Below are 22018 nucleotides of genomic sequence, written 5' to 3'. Positions count from 1 at the left end.
TACACAACCCTTCTCCATTTACCCCTATCCTCTGTCCTCTCCCATCCTTCCTCAACAGACATTCCTCTATTTTGTAATGCCCCTCTTACCTCATCCATCCATCTCATCCTAGGATGCCCCCTCATATTCACTTCTTCCACCTCTGCCTTCCACACCTCTTTTACTAATCTTTCTTCACTCATTCTTTCCATGTGTCCAAACCATCTCAATACACTTTCATCAACCCTATCTCCCAGCTCCCTTTTCACCCCTGTTCTCCTCCTCACCTCCTCATTTCTCACTCTAGCCTAGTAACCCCTATCACACTTCTCAGACATTTCATCTCAAACACATTCAAACTCCTTTCTTGCTCTCTTATGTCCCATGTTTCTGCCCCGTACAGTGCTGTTGACACAATCACTCCTTCATATAACCTCCTCTTAGCATCCATTCCCAGATGTCTATTTCTCATTACACTTTTTAATCCACCAAGGCATTTACTCACTTCTCTCAATCTACATTCTACCTCCACCCCCACTCCTCCCTTTCCTGCCATATTCACACCCAAGTATCTAAAACTATCCACTTCCTCCAGTCTCTCACCCATAATGCTCACTTCCAGCCTGCTGTCACTCTCTCCCCTTGTACATCTCATCACCTTTTGCCCACATTTATCTTCAGCTTCCTTCTTTCACACACCTTCTCATACTCTGTCACTAACTTCCTCAATCCCTCCTCTGATCCTGCTACAAGCGCAGTGTCGTCAGCAAACAACAACTGGCTTATTTCCCACTTTTCTCCATTTTCTTTAACCATCTCCAACCCCTGACCCACTACCCTTGCATTCACCTCTCGCACCACCCCATCCATATATAGATTGAACAGCCAGGGTGACATAACACATCCCTGATGAAGTCCCACCTTTACCTCAAACTATTCACTCTCTCTCCATTTCTAATCCTAACACAAGCTCTACTACTCTAGTAAAAACTCTTGACTGCTCTTAACAGCTTTCCTCCTATCCCATATATCTGCAGTACCTCCAACAGTGCCTTCCTGTCTAACCTCAAGCACTCATCTGCCTGTGGCCCTGATAACATAAGCAACATCCACCTAAAACACATTGGACCACAAGGTATACATGCACTCACAAACATTGCAAACTACAGCTATTCACACAACACTATACCCGACATCTGGAAGCATGGTAAAATAATCACCATTCCAAAACCGAACAAAGACCCAACAATCCCAACATCGCACTGCCCAATCACACTTCCCTGCACCCCCTCTAAAGTCATTGAATGCCTAATACTTCAACTTGTCACACCACATATTCCCCTTGCTGACTCACAACACAGTTTTAGGCCACTACACTCCACAAACACGCTTCTGATAAACCTCACACAAAGAATTTTAGATGGCATCAATTCAGATAGGCCCCACCACAGAACACTTCTTATAACATTAGACATTAGTAAAGCTTTTGATGCTATCCCCTGCCACAACCTAACAAATAAAATATATAACACAGACATGCACAATAACACCAAAAGATGGCTGGCCAATTATCTGGCAGGTAGGAATGCTTACATGTCATATAATGGCCAATCATTGCACATCAGAAACATTAAGAATGGAGTACCACAGGGCTCTGTTCTATCCCCCACACTCTTTAATCTATACATGTATGACTTACCCACACCAGACAACTCAGAAATACAAATCTCTTCCTACGCAGACGATATAACAATCACATGCACATCGTAACACAGACAAAGCTGCAGAAATAATCCGGTCATACCTTGATACACTCAACACATGGTTCATCACAAACAGACTCAAAATAGCTCCAACCAAATCTACAGCAACACTTCTCACCAACTGGACAAAAGAACACAAATACATACCTCATCTCTACATCAACAACACTCTAATACCACACACAAACGTCTTGGTGTAACATACGATACATCCATGTCTTTCAAACAACACATCACAAACATAAAAAACAAATGCACACCTAGACTTAACGCACTTAAGTCAATCACTGGAACAACATTTGGACAAAACAAAGAAACTAATACAACAATATACAAACAATGCATATGCTCAGCGATGAATTATGCAAATCCTGCATGGGCTCCTAATCTCAGTGAGACACACCACAACACTCTTCAAATCATACAAAACAAAGCCCTAAAAACAATTACAGGCTGCACAAATACAACACCTACAGACCATTTACACCATGAAACAAAAGTCCTCAAAGTCAAGGACCACCTTGACATGAGAGGCACACAAACACTTGCCGCAGCCACCACAAACACATCACACCCGCTACACTACATAGCAGAACACCAACACACACCAAGAAACATTAAAACAACACCCAAAGACCTGTATCACACACAGATACTCTCTTCTCTTCCTCCACAAACACCAAATACCAGCCTATGGATAAATTTTCATAATCATATCACTCTCAACTCCATTAACACACTGAAAGACAACACATTGCTGCATGCCAGACCCCCTGATATCCACCCTTCTGAATCCTCTCTCTCACGAAAGGACAAAGTCCACCTGGCCAGACTGCGGTGCGGCCACCACCCAGCACTTCTAAGCTACCAGAAGAGGCTGGATGACCGCATTGTGAACAGCTGCCCAGGATATAATACTTCACCCCATACCATACAACACATAATGGAAGACTGCATTATACACAATCATGCACGCAAACAACACAACATACACTCTATAAAGGATTTGTGGGAAAACCCAGTTTTGGCTGTGGCATTCCTTGGGGAGACGGGACTGCTCGGACAGACAGTCTAGGGAACGACAACAACAACAACCCTGTCGTAACCCTTTTCCAGATCCATAAAATCCCCAAAAACATCCTTACCTTTTCCTATAGCTTTCTCACATATCTGTCTTACCACAAAAATCTGATCTATGCAACCCCTACCTGTTCTAAAACCACACTGTTCCTCACCAATTACTCCCTCTGTTCCTCTCCTAATCCTCTCAATCAAGACCCTCCCATAAGCTTTCCCAACTACACTCAACAAGCTGATCCCTCTGAAACTACTACACTCACACTTGTCCCCCTTTCCCTTGTATATATATATGTAAATGTATCAAGAGAGGTAGCAAGCCTCTCTTATGTGATGGGGTGATGTGGCAACACTGTGGACCTCTTAGGTTGCACCCAGCTGTGCCAAAAGCTTCATGTTAAAGTACCTTTACTATAATATGAAGGGGATAGTGAACAGCTTTTGGATGTGAGTGGAATGGGTGTGAGGTAGGTGTATGTTTTGATTTGGTCACCTTATAAGGTGAAAAAGGCACTGTATCATATATGTATAAATATGTGTGTGTGTTTTTTTAAGTCTATTGGAATATTGAACTGATTTAGGTTTTCTTTATTACAGCTGTCCATTGTACACATGGTTTTAATCGTACTGGCTTCCTTATTTCATCATATTTCATTATGAAGGAAGATTGGAGTTGTGATTATGCTGTGGCAGAGTTTGCCAAAGCCAGGTCAGTTTACAGATTCTGTGTATTTACTTCATTGCTCTTGTAACCCATCCTTAGACAGTGACTTAAAATTTATCTAAAAAATTTGTACAAAGAGCATACACTATTTGTAGTGGAAATTTGTTCTATTACTGTCCTGCAGTGGTGTAGTTGGGGACAGGGATGACCCTGATCCATAGGGTGCTAAGATAGGGGTGACAAATAGGTATTGAATGGGTTTGGTATGGGTGTATATTTTGAATCGGCTATCCCCATTAGAAGGGACAGGGGGGCTTTTTGTATGAATTCATGTATTTATAGTTTTACATTACATTAAGAGAGGGAGATGTAGCAGAGGCCTGGAGAAGGGCTTCTATACTTAACTTTACAAAGGAAAAGGGGAAAAATATGAATAGAGTTTTAGAGGAATCAGTTTGTTGGGAGATCTTAACCTCTTCAGTATGGGCCAAAATCTCGCGGGCAGCATTAGCTGCCAGACGTACAATGTGTCGTAATAATACACGCATCATAAAATATAGTCACCGCTTATATCGATCGTTCTCTCTTTCACCCGTGAATTTTGATAACCATAGAAAATGTGATGAAGACAGTTTAGAGAGTATGTCATTACGCAGGGGCAACTACAATAAATATAATCAAGACGCCGATATGGCAGCCTCGCGTATCCACTTGCTCCTCATGCCGCCTACGTATGCGGCACCGTATGGAAGGGGTTAGGTATACGTAAAACAATGGAGGCCTGGATTGCATACCTGTATGTAAACAACTGACACTGGGTGCTGTCTTCTTGCATGACTTAACCTTACTAACTGCATGCCTTAGATACGAGGCTACGGCTGCAGAAGGGGGACATCCCTCAAATTTGTCGGTTTTGAGTTAGAGGCACCAACCTGTTGTTCGAGGGTGTAAAAGTCTTATGGAAGGGTCGGCCAGAGAAATTCAACCATTCTGATGGTTAGAATAAGGCACATAGTCACATGATTTGGTGTGAAGCATGAGGCAGACTAACTCTCTCAGCCAGCTGCAGAAGAGGGACAAGCCACAAGAGTCATGCCCAATAGAAGAACTTCAGGCAAGGGATGGGCATTTGGCAGTGCTACAATGAAGACATAGGTTCTCCTGTTCAAGTCTAGCTGTAGAAGGGAAAGGGTGCTGCATACCAGCCTGACAAGTTCAAACCTTGTTGCTGTCAACCTGCCCCTCCCCAAGGCATCAGGTTGAAAACGGAGAAGCTGGATGACCTGAACCACCTGCTGAGGTTTGTGTCCCTTGAGTACAGAACGTGGTTCACAGACCTCTTCGCGGCATAGGGGCTGCTGGCGGTGTAAGATTCTGGGGACGTGGACCCTGATGACCCCGATCAGAGACAAGATGACATCCTGGACAACTAGAGTTTGTCATCAAAGTGTCACAGTAAATTTCATCACTACTGTGACCACCAGCTTTGCTTATGGGTGGTAGGATGGAGAGTGGGTTGGTAAATCCACTAAGACATTGTCAGGAACATAAAGGATTGTTCCTGACAATGAACTTAACTGTCTCAATACAGTATAAAAGATGAGTTAATCATAACACATAAAAAAATATATATATATATATATAATAACATACTTCCTCTTATACACTAAAAGATTATGGAGTAGGGGTAAATAAAATGTGGCTGTAACCAATGATAAAATCAATATTTTTATTAAAAACCACATGGCATGACAGAACTACCCTAGACCTTTCTTTTGATGTATAATAGTTATACATTTAGACAGTTTTCCTTGTAGTAATCAGCGATAAACTTTAAGTGCTAGTATCTCAAAAGTAGGGGCATGTGGGTTGTCCCCCTTCTGTGGCTATAGCCTCATATGTCAGTTTGTGATTGGTTCAGATCCAAAAGTCGGTGACATCACAACCAGCATCTATGTACACCACTGTATATAGGTTCACTAATACCAACCCTCTCATTTTCTTCTCTTTTAATACTTTTCAAGTAGCTAACTGCCAAGCACATATTGATATATGGGGTTCATATGCAGAAAACTTTTAGTCCCTGCTAACTGCTGACCACAGTCAATTGGATGAACCCTCTTTTTGATAAGCAGTCAGCCAATTGCCATGAGGCATCCACCCAGGAAACTTCATGTTTCTTTCCTCCCAAACATATCTTGCAACATTGGAATATTGATCTGTAATTGTTGTCCACTTTCTTGCATGAGTACAGAGCATTTACAAGACTTGTTGTTCACATAGCATCTGATTCACCTGCCACCTCCAGATCATATATACATATACCAAGGCTTTATTCACCCTTACATAGGAGGTAGCCAAAAAACAAAGGCATAGAAATCATTCCCACCCATTCCATCCTCTACATACTCCACTCTCCTCCAACCTCTTCCCTCCCTCTTATCTTGCCACCTCCTGGATGATGGGTCATCCCTGCATCTTGTCCATTGCCCTGGGTCAGAAGCAGTGTCGCAAGACACAGCACATCCACGGCAAGACCACTTCATTAAATTGGTGACCCCCCCTGTCTGTTCCCTCATGCAGAAAAGGAGAAGACTGGGAGAAATCCCTTCAGGCTGCATCAATTTATTTCTCATACATACTCCTTCACCCACTCCCCCTCATGCATCACAGCATCATACATACACCATTCTCCATTCACCCCTATTTTCTGTCCTCTCCCATCCTTCCTCAACAGACATTTCCCTCTTTCCCAATGCCCCTTTTACTCCATCCATCCATCTCATCCTAGGTCGACCCCTCATGTTCACTCCTTCCACATCTCTTTTACTAGTCTTTCTTCACTCATTCTTTCCATGTGTCCAAACCATCCCAATACTCTTTCATCAACCCTATCTCCCAACTCCCTTTCTACCTCTGTTCTCCTTACCTCCTCATTTCTCACTCTAACCCAGCAACCCCTATCATACTTCTCGGACATTTCATCTCAAACACATTCAAGCACCTCTCTTCCTCTCTTATGTTTCATGTTTCTGCCCCATACATTGCTGTCGGCACAATCATCCTACATACAACCTCCTCTTAGCATCCATTCCCAAATGTCTATTTCTCATTACACTTTTTAATCCACCAAGGCATTTACTCACTTCTCTCAATCTACATTCTACCTCCACCCCCACTCCTCCTTTTCCTGCCACATTCGCACCCAAGTACAATAAAAGCTCTCTTATCTGGCATCACTGGGACCAAAGGCATGCTGGATACTCGAAAATTCCGGATACTTGAAGGGGATGCTAAAGTAAGTGAAGGGGTACAGAAATATGTCTACAATCACCCCCTTTATGTCAGTTAACATATAGTAGCACATACATACATACATATACCAATGCTTTTTTCCCCTTACAAGGGAGGTAGCCAAAAAGGAAAAGGCATAAAATCATTCCCACCCATTCCATCCCTGAATACACTCCACCCCCCTCCACCCTCCCTCTTATCTTAGCACCTCCCGGATGATGGGTCATCCCTGCACCTTGTCCACTGCCCTGGGTCAGAAGCAGTGTCGCAAGACATAGCACATCCACAGCAAGGCCGTTTAATTAAATCGGTGACCCCCCCCTCTCTGTCCCCCCATACATAAAAGGAGAAGACGGGAAGAAATCCCTTCGGGCTACGTCAAATTTTGCTCACACATAGTACCTCACCCCCCCCACCCATTCCACCTCATGCATCACAACATCATCCATATACAACCATTCTCCATTCACCCCTGTCTTCTGTCCTCTCCCGTCCTTCCTGAACAGACATTCCCCTCTTCCCCAAAGCCCCCTTCACCCCATCCATCCACCTCATCCTAGGACGTCCCTTCATGTTTACTCCCTCCACATCTGCCTTCCATACCTCTTTTACTAGTCATTCTTCACTCATTCTTTCCATGTGTCCAAACCATCCTAATACTCTTTCATCATCCCTATTTCCCAACTCCCTTTCCACCCCTGTTCTCCTCCTCACCTCCTCATTTCTCAATCTATCTAGCCTAGTAACCCCCATCATACTTCTCAGACACCTCATCTCAAACACATTCAAACTCCTCTCTTCCTCTCTTATGTTCCATGTTTCTGCCCCATACAGTGCTGTTGGCACAATCACTCCTTCATACAGTCTCCTCTTAGCATCCATTCCCAAATGTCTATTCCTCATTACACTCTTTAATCCACCAAGGCATTTACTCGCTTCTCTCACTCTACATTCTACCTCCACCTTCACTCCACCTTTTCCTGCCACATTTGCACCCAAGTATCTAAAACTATCCACTTCCTCCAGTTGCTCTCCCTTAATGCTCACATCCAGTCTACTGCCACTTTCACCCCTTGTACATCTCATCACCTTACTTTTACCCACATTTATCTTAAGCTTTCTTCTATCACACAGTCTCCCAAACTCTGTCACCAACTTCCTTAATCCCTCCTCCGATCCTGCCACAAGCGCAGTGTCGTCCGCAAACAACAGCTGGTTCACCTCCCACTTTTCTCCATTTTCTTTAACCATCTCCAATCCCTGACCCCACTACCCTTGCATTTACCTCTCGCACTACACCATCCATGTACAAGTTGAAGAGCCAGGGCGACATAACGCATCACTGACGAAGTCCCACCTTTACCTCAAACCACTGACGAAGTCCCACCTTTACCTCAAACCACTCACTCTCTCCATTTCTAATCCTGAAACTCTTGACAGCTCCTAGAAGCTTTCCTCCTATTCCATATATCTGCATAACTTCCCACAGTGCCTTTCTGTCTACCCTATCATAAGCCTTTTCCAGATCTATAAAGGCCCAAAAAACATCCTTCCCCTTGCCTATAGCTTTCTCACATATTTGTCTTACCACAAAGATCTGATCTACACAACCTCTACCTGTCCTAAAACCACACTGTTCCTCACCAATTACTCCGTTCCTCTCCTAATCCTCTCAATCAAGATCCTCCCATAAGCCTTCCCAACTACACTTAACAAGCTAATCCCCCTGAAACTACTACATTCACACTTGTCCCCTTTTCCCTTGTAAAGAGGAACTATGCAGGCACTCCTCCAGTCCTCTGGCACTCTACCCTCTCTCCAGCAAACATTAAATAACCTCACCAGCCAGTCCACCATCACTGTACCTCCTTTTTTTAGACATTCTGCATGGCATCCATCCAGACCAGGTGCCTTACCTGCTTTCATCATCTTAACAACTGCCTTCACTCCATCCTTCCTTATTTCTCCTCCAGTTTCCTCACTCATCACGGTCATTTTCTTAGCATTTCCTACTGCAACTATCTTTCCCTCCCTATCCTCCTTCACATTTAGCAACTCCCTAAAATATTCCCTTACTGCCTTCTCTTCCATTATCATCTCTCCATCTGCACCTTTTATCTTTTCTTCTCTACTTGATTCACCTCCTCTTCCTCTCTTATTTTCTTTCCAAAACATCTTTTTATTACTTTCAAAATTTTCTGTCATACTCTTACTCCACTTCACATCTGCTCTCCTCTTTTCCTCCTTTACCTTTTGCTTTACTTCTCTTTTCTTTTCTTTGTACCTCTCATATGACTCCCTCGTCCTATTTTGTAACCAATCTGTGAAAGTTCGCTTCTTCTCTTCTACAACCTTCTTTGTTTCCTCATCCCACCATTCACTACCCTTTCTTCTATTTCCTCCTGTCCTTCTTGTTCCACACACCATCCTTGCACACTTTATGACTCCCTCCTTGAACCATCCCCATTCCTCCTCCACACCTAGCTCTACTCTATCCTTCACTCCCTCCCACTCCTCCTTCAGCTTCTTCTTGTACTCCTTCTCCTTTTACTTTTCATTTAAAGAGTTCAATCTAAGCACCTCCCTACCTTTTGTCCCTTTCCTCTTTCTCCATCTATCCTCCACTCTCAACTTACCTTCCACCAAAAAATGATCTGATATTCCCCCACCCACTCCCCTTAGCACATGTACATCCTTAACTCTACCTATCATAATCCTATTTACCACTACATAATCCATCAATGCTCTATCTACCACCCTTCCATCCACCACCCTCTCCCATGTGTACTTATGCTTGACTTTCTTCCGAAACACTGTATTTGCTATCAGCAACTCTCTAGACACATTTCCACCATCAACTCTCCACTACGATTCTTTCCTGGAACTCCACATTTCCCAATCACTCCATCAATTGGACCATTACCCTAGCATTAAGGTCTCCCAGTACTATTACATTAACATTTTTCCCTAAATCCTCTATGCACTCAGTTGAATATATCCAAAAGGCCTCCCTTTCTTCTACACTCTTCTCACTGCCAGGCCCATATGCACTTACAAAGACCCACATCTCCTTTCCCGGTTTCACCTTCATCCACATTATCCTTGAGGAAACCTCCTTCCACTCCACTACACGTTTACCTATCTCTTCACTTACTAGAATAGCTACCCCTTCCCTCCCTCGCCCTCTCTTCACTCCTGATAACCTCCCACTTACATTCCCAAACTTACACTCACCCTTCCCTTTCAACTTAGTTTCACTCAAAGCCAATACATCCATCTTTCTTCTCACAAACATACTACCTATCTCTTCCCTTTTACTCTCATCTGTACCACATCCACACACATTAAAAGACCCAAACCTTGGTGCTGGTTTGAAAACTCCCAGACCCTCTTATGCCTTTACTTTTTCTTTTAGGAATGTCCCCTGTGGGGCTACAGGGAGAAGGATGCCTAGTCCCACTCCCTGTCCCTTTCTTCTCGCCTCTTACGATCCAAGTGGAAATACTTGGTGGCAGTATTCTTTTCCTCCACCACAGGGACATACCGTAACATAAACAAAGCATCACATGATTGCGGCGTCACCACCTCACTCGCTAACATACAGTTCATCACTAGACACTAACCTTCTCTGTACTTTTCTGAAGGGGTTACTAAAATAAGTGAAGGGTTACAAAAACACTATGTCTTTAATCAACTAATTTTATTCACTATTAACAACATTTAACATAACGTAAACATTTAACAAAAAAGCACATAAAAAAAAATGATGGGATTAGGAAACAAAGAAGGTTGTAGAAGAGAAGAAGCGAGTTTTCACAGATTGGTTACAAAATAGGACGAGGGAGTCATATGAGAGGTACAAAGAAAAGAAAAGTAAAGGTAAAGGAGGCAAAGAGGAGAGCAGATGTGAAATGGGGTAAGAGTATGACAGAAAATTTTGAAAGTAATAAAAAGATGTTTTGGAAAGAAATTATGAGAAGAAGAGGAGGTGAATCAAGTAGAGAAGAAAAGGTAAAAGGTGCAGATGGAGAGATGATAATGGAAGAGAAGGCAGTAAGGGGAAGATGGGCAAAATATTTTAGGGAGTTGCTAAATATGAAGGAGGATAGGGAGGGAAAGATAGCTGCAATGGGAAATGCTAAGAAAATGAGAGTGACGAGTGAGGAAAATGGAGGAGAAGTAGGGAAGGATGAAGTAAAGGCAGTTGTTAAGATGATGAAAGCAGCTAAGGCACCTGGTCTGGATGGATGCCATGCAGAATGTCTAAAAAATGGAGGTACAGTGATGGTGGACTGGCTGGTGAGGTTATTTAATGTTTGCTGGAGAGAGGGTAGAGTGCCGGAGGACTGGCCTGTATAGTTCCACTTTACAAGGGAAAGGGGGATAAGTGTGAATGTAGTAGTTTCAGAGGGATCAGCTTGTTAAGTGTAGTTGGGAAGGCTTATAGGAGGATCTTGATTGAGAGGATTAGGAGAGGAACAGAGGGAGTAATTGGTGAGGAACAGTATGGATTTAGGATGGGTAGAGGTTGTGTAGATCAGATTTTTGTGGTAAGACAGATATGTGAGAAAGCTATAGGAAAGGGGAAGGATGTTTTTTGGGCCTTTATAGATCTGGAAAAGGCTTACGATAGGGTAGACAGAAAGGAACTGTGGGAGGTTTTGTGGACATACGGGATAGGAGGAAAGCTTCTAGGAGCTGTCAAAAGTTTTTATGAGAGTAGTAGAGCTTGTTTCAGGATTGGAAATGGAGTGAATGAGTGGTTCGAGGTAAAGGTGGGACTTTGTCAAGGATGCGTTATGTCACCCTGGCTGTTCAACTTATACATGGATGGGGTAGTGCAAGAGGTAAATGCAAGGGTAGTGGGTCAGGGATTGGAGATGGTTAAAGAAAATGGAGTAAAGTGGGAGGTGAGCCAGGTGTTGTTTGCGGATGACACTGTGTTTGTGGCAGGATCGGAGGAGGGACTGAGGAAGTTGGTGACAGAGTTTGGGAGAGTGTGTGAAAGAAGAAAGCTTAAGATAAATGTGGGTAAAAGTAAGGTGATGAGATGTACAAGGGGTGAAAGTGGCAGTAGACTGGAAGTGAGCATTAAGGGAGAGCGACTGGAGGAAGTGGATAATTTTAGATACTTGGGTGCAAATGTGGCAGGAAAAGGTGGAGGTAGAATGTAGAATGTAGATTGAGAGAAGTGAGTAAATGCTTTGGTGGATTAAAAGAGTAAATGCTTTGGTGGATTAAAAAGTGTAATGAGGAATAGACATTTGGGAATGGATGCTAAGAGGAGACTGTATGAAGGAGTGATTGTGCCAACAGCACTGTATGGAGCAGAAACATGGAACATATGAGAGGAAGAGAGAAGGAGTTTGAATGTGTTTGAGATGAGGTGTCTTAGAAGTATGATGGGGGTTACTAGGCTAGAGTGAGAAATGAGGTGAGGATGAGAACAGGGGTGGAAAGGGAGTTGGGAGATAGGGTTGATGAAAGAGTATTAGGATGGTTTGGACACATGGAAAGAATGAATGAAGAAAGACTAGTAAAAGAGGTATGGAAGGCAGATGTGGAGGGAGTGAACATGAAGGGACATCCTAGGATGAGGTGGATGGATGTGGTGAAGGGGGCTTTGGTGAAGAGGGGAATGTCTGTTGAGGAAGGACGGGAGAGGACAGAAGACAGGGGTGAATGGAGAATGGTTGTATATGGATGATGTTGTGATGCATGAGGTGGAATGGGCGGGGGGGATGGGGGGTGAGGTAGTATGTGTGAGCAAATTTTGACGCAGCCCAAAAGGATTTCTCCCCATCTTCTCCTTTTATGCATGGGGGGACGGAGAGGAGGGGTCACCAATTTAATGAAGCAGCCTTGCTGTGGATGTGCTGTGTCTTGCGACACTGCTTCTTACCCAGGGCAGTGGACAAGGTGCAGGGATGACCCGTCATCCAGGAGGTGCTAAGGTAAGAGGGAATATGGAGGGGTGTGGAGTGTATTCAGGGATGGAATGGGTGGGAATGATTTTATGCCTTTTCCTTTTTGGCTACCTCCCTTGTAAGGGAAAAAAAGCCTTGGTATATGTATGTATGTAATAAGACCAAAACTGAAGTATGCAGCAACACTATGGACACCCAGTACTAAAAAAATATAAAGAAATTAGAAAGAATACAAAGAGCAACGACAAAGTTGGCACCAACTGTTTCCAAATTAACATACAAACAAAGATTGTCCAAATTGGAATTACCAACTCTGGAACAAAGAAGAGAAAGAGATCTGCTGACTATAGAATCATGAAAGGAATGGAAATCCTAGATAGGAATGATTTACTAAAATAGGACAAAGGAAAAACAAGAGGACACGAAAAGAAACTCAAAAAGGATAACTATAGAAGAGATCTAAAAAAAAAAAAAAAAATAGTTTCCCCACACAGAGTACGGGATACCTGGAATAATTTAGATAAAGAAACAATGTGTGCAAACACTATTGAAGATTTTAAGAATAAACTTGATGCTGAAAGATACAAAGATGGGTCACCACGAGCATAGCTCCCTTCCCGTATAATACAAAAAGATTGATGCTGTATGACTGAATTGAGAAGAAAAAGTTTTTGAGTGCAAGGTAAAGTTCTAACTATTGGTATTTGGATACCATGTTTTTGTGCTCAAAATAATAACACTTTTTTTTTTTTTTTTTTTCCAGACCACCTGGTATCTACAAAGGTGACTACTTAACAGCATTGTTTGAACGAATGGGAGATGATGTCAGTGATGCACCTCCTCCTCCTCAACTTCCTGATTGGTGTACAGGTAAACCTCATTCATTGGCCCTTATTTCCTATTAGCCTATACCATCAAACTGTTAATTATCTCTCAGCATCTAGTTTCTTTTTAACCTCTTCCCCAACAATTTTTTGTTAAAAATTTTTGTTTTTCAGATTAATTTTTTTATTTTGGTTTTATATAGTATTTTTCATGCTGATTATAAAAAACTATTTTAATTTTATTCCCATTTTTGTGGTTGAGGTTTTATTTTGAAAATACCTTTGTAGGTAAAAAATTAGTTAACTCATCTTCCTATAAACCATATGTTTTCACCATAGTTTCTTCAGTTTTCTCTTGTGACCAGTTCATTTCTTCTTCTGGCATTTTCACAATACCCCCAAGCATTTTCATGGCAAAAAATATGAAAATTTCAGCCTCTGTTACAGGGCGCCACAAAGAATTGCCTTGTCCAGTTTGTTCAGCAAAACAATTAGTCTCTACCAGTACACAGTCAATAACCCTGTTATCGATAAAAAGACTGAAGATTTCAAAAGAGCTCATTTCTGTTGGGTCTTCATCAACCGTAATTCCAGGATTTCCTGTGAATGTAAAACGTGGTGGTGCTGCATTCATGTGGTCCTCTGACAACTTGAGGCTTATCCAAGCTCTCTCATCACCTCCCCCTCCTCATCATCATCACTTGTGAAGAAATAGTCATCGTCTGATGAACTGGCACTGTCATCATAAGTATTCAAGCTTCTGAGGGAAGGTTCATATTTACTATCTTCCTCAGAATTAGACATTTGGGGTGTAATTTCTTTGAAAAGGTCATAAAAAAACAAGTGGTCATGTGGATGAAAACTGAACCCAACCACAGTGGCTGCCATAGGAAGTCTAGTAAGAAAGTGGCCTTGAACTGCCCCAGTGCTACCTTGTACGCCTCTGCCAAGAATACTCATTTCACACGTAGAATGGCTTAGAAAGGCTCAGAATTGATGAGTAAATATGTCTAGCTGGTTTTTGAAGGTTAAGTTTTAGCCAAGTATTCTCGTCGATGACTGAAAAAGAAACATTAGGTGAAAATGAGTATACCCATTTCTGCTGGGGAAGAGGTTAAATCTTTTATATTTTTAGCACATAATATTTTTTTCATCCAATTTGTTCCAGACATCTATCACTGAGTGGAAAATTATTCTTTTTCAGATCTCTTCTATAACTATCCTTTTTGAGTTTCTTTTAGTGCCCTCTCATTTTTCTTATGTCCCGCTTTAATAAACCTTCTCTATCAAGGACTTCCATACCTTTCATGATTCTGTAAATGGCCAGTAGATCTCCTCTTTCTCTTCTTTGTTCCAGGGTTGTTAGTTCCAGTTTGGACAATCTTGTGCACATGTCAATTTTGAAAGTGTTGGTGCCATCATTGTTGTTGCTCATTGGATTCTTTCCAATTTCTTTATATTCTTTTCTGTGTTAGGTGTCCATAGTGTCACAGCATACTCCAATTTTGGTCTTATTACTGTGACTAATATTTTCTTTACCATTTCCTCATCCATGTAGTTAAAACCTTTATTGTTCTTAGTAAATTGTAGGTTTCTCTGTCTATTTTGTTTATATGTTTATCTGGTGACATGCTTTGCCAATAAATACTCCTAGGTCCTTTCCCCCCCATCTGGGGTATTGGCTGCTGGTTATTGTGGCAAAGTAGCATGCAGTTGATACTTTAGGGTCTATATGGGGCTCCCCACACATCATTTTGTCTATGATAGAGGAAAACTCTGTTCATAGAGAAATGATGACACTTTTATACTATGACTGTCCCTCCGTTATGCTGTCCCCCAACCCCTTGCTGCTGTCCTGTACCATTTCTCTGAGTATTCACTTTCTGTGGTAGGGGAAAAGAATACTGCCACCAAGTATTTCCACTTGGATCGTAAGAGGCGAGAAGAAAGGGACGGGGATTGAGACTAGTCATCCTTCTCCTTGTAGCCCCACAGGGGACATTCCTAAAAGAAAAAGTAAAGGCATAAGAGGGTCTGGGAGTTTTCCGACCAGCACCCTAAGGTTTGGGTCTTTTAATGTGCATGGATGTGGTACAGATGAGAGTAAAAGGGAAGAGATAGGCAGTATGTTGGTGAGAAGAAAGATGGATGTGTTGGCTTTGAGTGAAACTAAGTTGAAAGGGAAGGGCGAGTGTAAGTTTGGGAGTGTAAGTGGGAGGTTATCAGAAGTGAAGAGAGGGCGAGGGAGGGAAGGGGTAGCTATTCTAGTAAGTGAAGAGATAGGTAAACGTGTAGTGGAGTGGAAGGAGTTTTCCTCAAGGATAATGTGGATGAAGGTGAAACCGGGAAAAGAGATGTGGGTCTTTGTAAGTGCATATGGGCCTGGCAGTGAGAAGAGTGTAGAAGAAAGGGAGGCCTTTTGGATATATTCAACTGAGTGCATAGAGGATTTAGGGAAAAATGTTAATGTAATAGTACTGGGAGACCTTAATGCTAGGGTAATGGTCCAATTGATGGAGTGATTGGGAAATGTGGAGTTCCAGGAAAGAATCGTAGTGGAGAGTTGATGGTAGAAATGTGTCTAGAAAGAGAGTTGATGATAGCAAATACAGTGTTTTGGAAGAAAGTCAAGCATAAGTACACATGGGAGAGGGTGGTGGATGGAAGGGTGGTAGATAGAGCATTGATGGATTATGTAGTGGTAAATAGGATTATGATAGGAAGAATTAAGGATGTACATGTGCTAAGGGGAGAGGGTGGGGGAATATCAGATAATTTTTTGGTGGAAGGTAAGTTGAGAGTGGAGGATAGATGAAGGAAGAGGAAAGGGACAAAAGGTAGGGAGGTGCTTAGAGTGAACTCTTTAAATGAAAAGGAAAAGGAGAAGGAGTACAAGAAGAAGCTGAAGGAGGAGTGGGAGGGAGTAAAGGATAGAGTAGAGCTGGGTGTGGAGGAGGAATGGGGATGGTTCAAGGAGGGAGTCACAAAGTATGCAAAGATTGTGTGTGGAACAAGAATGACAGGAGGAAATAGAAGGAAGGGTAGTGAATGGTGGGATTAGGAAACAAAGAAGGTTGTAGAAGAGAAGAAGCGAGTTTTCACAGATTGGTTACAAAATAGGACGAGGGAGTCATATGAGAGGTACAAAGAAAAGAAAAGAGAAGTAAAGCAAAAGGTAAAGGAGGCAAAGAGGAGAGCAGATGTGAAGTGGGGTAAGAGTATGACAGAAAATTTTGAAAGTAATAAAAAGATGTTTTGGAAAGAAATTAAGAGAGGAAGAGGAGGCGAATCAAGTAGAGAAGAAAAGGTAAAAGGTGCAGATGGAAAGATGATAATGGAAGAGAAGGCAGTAAGGGAAAGATGGGCAGAATATTTTAGGGAGTTGCTAAATATGAAGGAGGATAAGGAGGGAAAGATAGCTGCAGTGGGAAATGCTTAGAAAATGAGAGTGATGAGTGAGGAAAATGGAGGAGAAATAAGGAAGGATGAAGTGAAGGCAGTTGTTAAGATAATGAAAGCAGGTAAGGCACCTGGTCTGGATGGATGCCATGCAGAATGTCTAAAAAAAAAAGGAGGTACAGTGATGGACTGGTTGGTGAGGTTATTTAATGTTTGCTGAAGGACTGCCTGTATAGTTCCACTTTACAAGGGAAAAGGGGACAAGTGTGAATGTAGTAGTTTCAGAGGGATTAGCTTGTTAAGTGTAGTTGGGAAGGCTTATAGGAGGATCTTGATTGAGAGGATTAGGAGAGGAACAGAGGGAGTAATTGGTGAGGAACAGTGTGGATTTAGGACGGGTAGAGGTTGTGTAGATCAGATTTTTGTGGTAAGACAGATATGTGAGAAAGCTATAGGAAAGGGGAAGGATGTTTTTTGGGCCTTTATGGACCTGGAAAAGGCTTACGACAGGGTAGACAGAAAGGCACTGTGGGAGGTTTTGCAGATATACGGGATAGGAGGAAAGCTTCTAGGAGCTGTCAAGAGTTTTTATGAGAGTAGTAGAGCTTGTGTCAGGATTAGAAATGGAGAGAGTGAGTGGTTCGAGGTAAAGGTGGGACTTCGTCAGGGATGCATTATGTCTCCCTGGCTGTTCAACTTAGACATGGATGGGGTAGTGCGAGAGGTAAATGCAAGGTAGTGGGTCAGGGATTGGAGATGGTTAAAGAAAATGGAGAAAAGTGGGAGGTGAGCCAGCTGTTGTTTGCTGACGACACTGCGCTTGTGGCAGGATCGGTGGAGTGATTGAGGAAGTTAGTGTCAGAGTTTGGGAGAGTGTGTGATAGAAGAAAGCTGAAGATATATGTGGGTAAAAGTAAGGTGATGAGATGTACAAGGGGTGAAAGTGGCAGCAGTCTGGAAGTGAGCATTAAGGGAGAGCGACTGGAGGAAGTGGATAGTTTTAGATACTTGGGTGCAAATGTGGCAGGAAAAGGTGGAGTGAAGGTGGAGGTAGAATGTAGATTGAGAGAAGCGAGTAAATGCCTTGGTGGATTAAAAAGTGTAATGAGGAATAGACATTTGGGAATGGATGCTAAGAGGAGACTGTATGAAGGAATGATTGTGCCAACAGCACTGTATGGGGGCAGAAACATGGAACATAAGAGAGGAAGAGAGAAGGAGTTTGAGATGAGGTGTCTGAGAAGTATGATGGGGGTTACTAGGCTGGATAGAGTGAGAAAGGAGTTGAGGAGGAGAACAGGGGTGGAAAGGGAGTTGGGAGATAGGGTTGATGAAAGAGTATTAGGATGGTTTGGACACATGGAAAGAATGAATGAAGAAAGACTAGTAAAAGAGGTATGGAAGGCAGATTTGGAGGGAGTGAACATGAAGGGACATTCTAGGATGAGGTGGATGGATATGGTGAAGGGGGCTTTGGGGAAGAGGGGAATGTCTGTTGGGGAAGGACAGGAGAGGACAGAAGACAGGGGTGAATGGAGAATGGTTGTATATGGATGATGTTGTGATGCATGAGGTGGAATGGGCGGGGGGATGGGGGGTGAGGTAGTATATGTGAGCAAATTTTGACGCAGTCCGAAGGGATTTCTCCCCATCTTCTCTTTTTATGCATGGGGGGACGGGGGTGGGGGGTCGCCGATTTAATGAAGCAGCCTTGCTGTGGATGCGCTGTGTCTTGTGACACTGCTTCTTACCCAGGGCATTGGACAAGGTGCAGGGATGACCCGTCATCCAGGAGGTGCTGAGATAAGAGGGAGGGTGGAGTGGTGTGGAGTGTATTCAGGGATGGAATGGGTGGGAATGATTTTATGCCTTTTCCTTTGGCTACCTCTCGTGTAAGGGGGAAAAATCCTTGGTATATGTATGTATCTATACATATCATGTTTTTTCTTTTCTTTAATTTCATAACTATTTCTTTTATATTTTCCTCCATCTACTTTTATAATATTTCTCTAAAAGATATTTTTTTGTTTTCCTGTTCTTGTTTCCATTGATTTTTTACTTCAGTGTTGTATGTTTCTTTGATTGACTCTTCCTCCTTTCCGGTCACTACTTGTAATTGCTCTTTGAACTCCTTTTTCAGTTCCTCATTTTTATTTTTGTCCTCATTCTTCATTCTTTCATTTTCTCTTTTGAGGATTTCAATTTTGCACTTTAGGTCACTTAATTCTTTAATTGTTTGCTCATTACTCTTACACAAAGTAATCAGTTCCTTAAGTACAGGTCAGTAATCCAATTTGAAATCTATGATTTCTTCCACTAAGTCATTTATTTTGTGATTTCTTAATGCATTATTATATCTAATTTCTCTATGTCTAAGCTTTTGTCTATTTCACCTGGGTTTCTTTGAAATCCTGAAAAACTTATTTTCCCACCTTTGGTTTTTCCTTGGAGTATCTATCAAACAATGTCTTTTTGGGATGACGCCTCTTGGACTTTCCACTATGCTTATATCCAGTATTCTTTTCGTTGGTGCGTTTATTTTTCTCTCCTCGTTTTCATTCTCCATTTTGCCAAAACTATACTTTTTTCAAGAACTGGATTTCTTTTACCGGTCACCCGAGTACCACAGCTTACCCGTCCCATACAATAACAGCTGGTTTCCTTCGTGTTCAGCGTGTTTGTGTGTGTGTGTGGAAATTGACAGAGGTTGGGATAAAGCTGAGGAGTGGGCTGAGGAAGATATCAGTGCTTGAAATAACACTAGAAAACAGGAAGAGGGCAAGTTGGGTCAGAGATCTGACTTGAGTGAAAGATATTGTAGTGATGATAAAAGAAAATGGAGTTCGACTAGGAAATTATTCCAAAAGAATGGTGGGTGATAGAGCAAGTGTGTTACTGACTGTACACTGAGAGATGGGAAGTATGGAAGAGGGAGACCAGGCAGAAGGTGGAGGGAGAAAATAGACTTTTTGTAGGAATGATGTGGCAGTAGCTGGCACAGTCATGCAAATCATGGAATAGTATGAGAAAGGTCTTTGTTCAGCAGTGGACTCGTGGGAATTATTTAAAAATGTCATGAGAAATAGGTGTCTGGGGATGAATGCAAATAGGTATATGAAGGAGGGATTTTGTTGACAGCACTGGATAAGCCAAAGACTTAGAATGTAAGGAAGGCAGAGAAAATAAGTGTTTGGGAGGTGTGGTAGGGGTTATGAAGATGGATAGAGTGAGAAATGAGGAAGTTAGGCAGAGTGGGGATTCAAGAGGAATACCTGTCAAGGAGGGGAGAGAGAGGACAAAATATATGAGTGAGGGGTTCTGAATGGATGAGAAATTGATGTTATCCAAAGGGATTTCTTTTTGTCTGTTGTGTAAGTTTTCAAGTGAATGAAGAGGGAGGGTTACCATGGATGATCATCCTCTTCAAATAGAGAAAATTATTGAAAATGGGGTAATATATAGAGTTTGCACTTGTACTGTCCATCCATCTATATACCAAGGGGTTCTTCCCCATATAAGGAAGGTAGCTAAGTCAAGGCATGCATCCACTCCCACCCACCACCATTGTTTCCCTCTTAATTTTATCTCCTCATGAATGAAGGGTCATCCCTGTCACCTGCCCACTGCCTGGGTCAAAAGCAATGCAGCAAGATGCAGCACATCATAGCCAGGCCACTTCACTTATACAACAACCCCCTTCCCTGTTCCCTCATGCAGAAAATAGAGAAGACTGGGTGAAATCTCTTCAGGCTGCATCAAAATATGTATCCATAACCATCATCCATTCACCCCTATCCTCTGCCTTCTCCCTTCCTTGCTGAACATTCCACTCTTGCTCAAAGCCTCTTTCACCCCATCTATCCATCTCATCCTTAGTCGTCAACTCAAGTTCACTCCATCCATCACTGCTTTCCACACCTCTTATGCTAATTTTTCTCCACTCTTTCTTCCCATGTGTCCAGATCATCACAATAATCTTTCATCAGTTCCCTTTCCACCCCTCCTCTCCTCCTCACCTTATTTCTAACTCTATCTAACCTTGTAATCCTTACCATACTTCTCAGACATTTCATCTCAAAGACATTTAAATTTCTCCTTTTTGCCTCTCTTAAATTCCAAGTCTCTATCCCATACAATGTTGTAGACACAATCACCCCTTCATGTGTAAGTTATTGCCTAGTAGTGGTTTTACAGTCCAAATATAGATATGAAATTTATATTTGTATTGTAAAACCACTAATAGGTAATAACGAAGAAGCAATCACACTGGTATGCCATTGTGTGTTGAGTATTTGCCTCTAGTTAACCCAGTACTGGATTATAAACTACATAGGTTTTACAAAGGATTACAAAGGCGGAGCATGCCGACAGGAGACCTTTTGATCCATATCTAGGTCGGATGCAAAAAAAAAAAAAAAAAAAAAGATAAAATAAAAATTATATATATATATATAATATTAATAATAAATTAAAACTATAATAATGTAAAAATAACAAATAAAATACATAAATAAATGCATAGGTATAGTTTAATAACAAACAAACAGGTAAATAGTAAATGATTATAAATTGACATATAACTAATAATAAATGAAAATCAGACAGACAAATTATAACAAAACAAAAACAAATAATATAACATAAATTATAATCATTACAGCATCTTACTTAGGTATTTATCTAAATGATTCTTAAAGCTTCGAACTGAACTACATTGCACTACCTGTGCAGGAAGTTTATTCCATTCATTAACTACACGGTTGGCAAAGTTGTTTCTACCTACTTCCAAATTGAATCTATTTCCGGACAGTTTGAGACCATTGTTTCTTGTCTGATTCTCATTCAATGTGAAAATTTGGTCACTTTTGATGTTGTCAATTCCCTTTAAAATCTTAAAGACCTGTATCAAGTCACCTCTGAGTCTACGCTTTTTTAGGGAAAACAGATTCATGTGCTCAAGTCGATTTTCGTATGATTTATTTTTGATATTTGGAATCAGTTTTGTGGCTCGCCGTTGTACTTTTTCCAGTCTGTCAATGTCTTTAATGAGATTCGGTGACCATACGGAAACAGCATATTCCAAATGTGGAC

The 22018-nt window shown here is 41.8% G+C and overlaps 1 protein-coding gene across 1 annotated transcript in view; it reads left to right on the top strand.

Moving 5' to 3' along the window:
- LOC143021995 (mRNA-capping enzyme-like) overlaps nucleotides 1-22018 on the top strand; it is a 196646-nt gene that overhangs the window by 21058 nt on the left and 153570 nt on the right. The window contains 2 exon segments of the mRNA XM_076179926.1: nucleotides 3417-3528; nucleotides 13468-13574. Of these exon segments, the coding sequence (XP_076036041.1) occupies nucleotides 3417-3528; nucleotides 13468-13574 (219 nt within the window).

This window comes from Oratosquilla oratoria, chromosome 43, assembly GCF_046742065.1.
Source record: "Oratosquilla oratoria isolate Oo_2021 chromosome 43, ASM4674206v1, whole genome shotgun sequence".
Lineage (NCBI taxonomy): Eukaryota > Metazoa > Arthropoda > Malacostraca > Stomatopoda > Squillidae > Oratosquilla > Oratosquilla oratoria.
The sequence above is the reverse complement of the archived record's forward strand: the minus strand, read 5'-3'. Positions and strand labels throughout refer to the sequence as shown.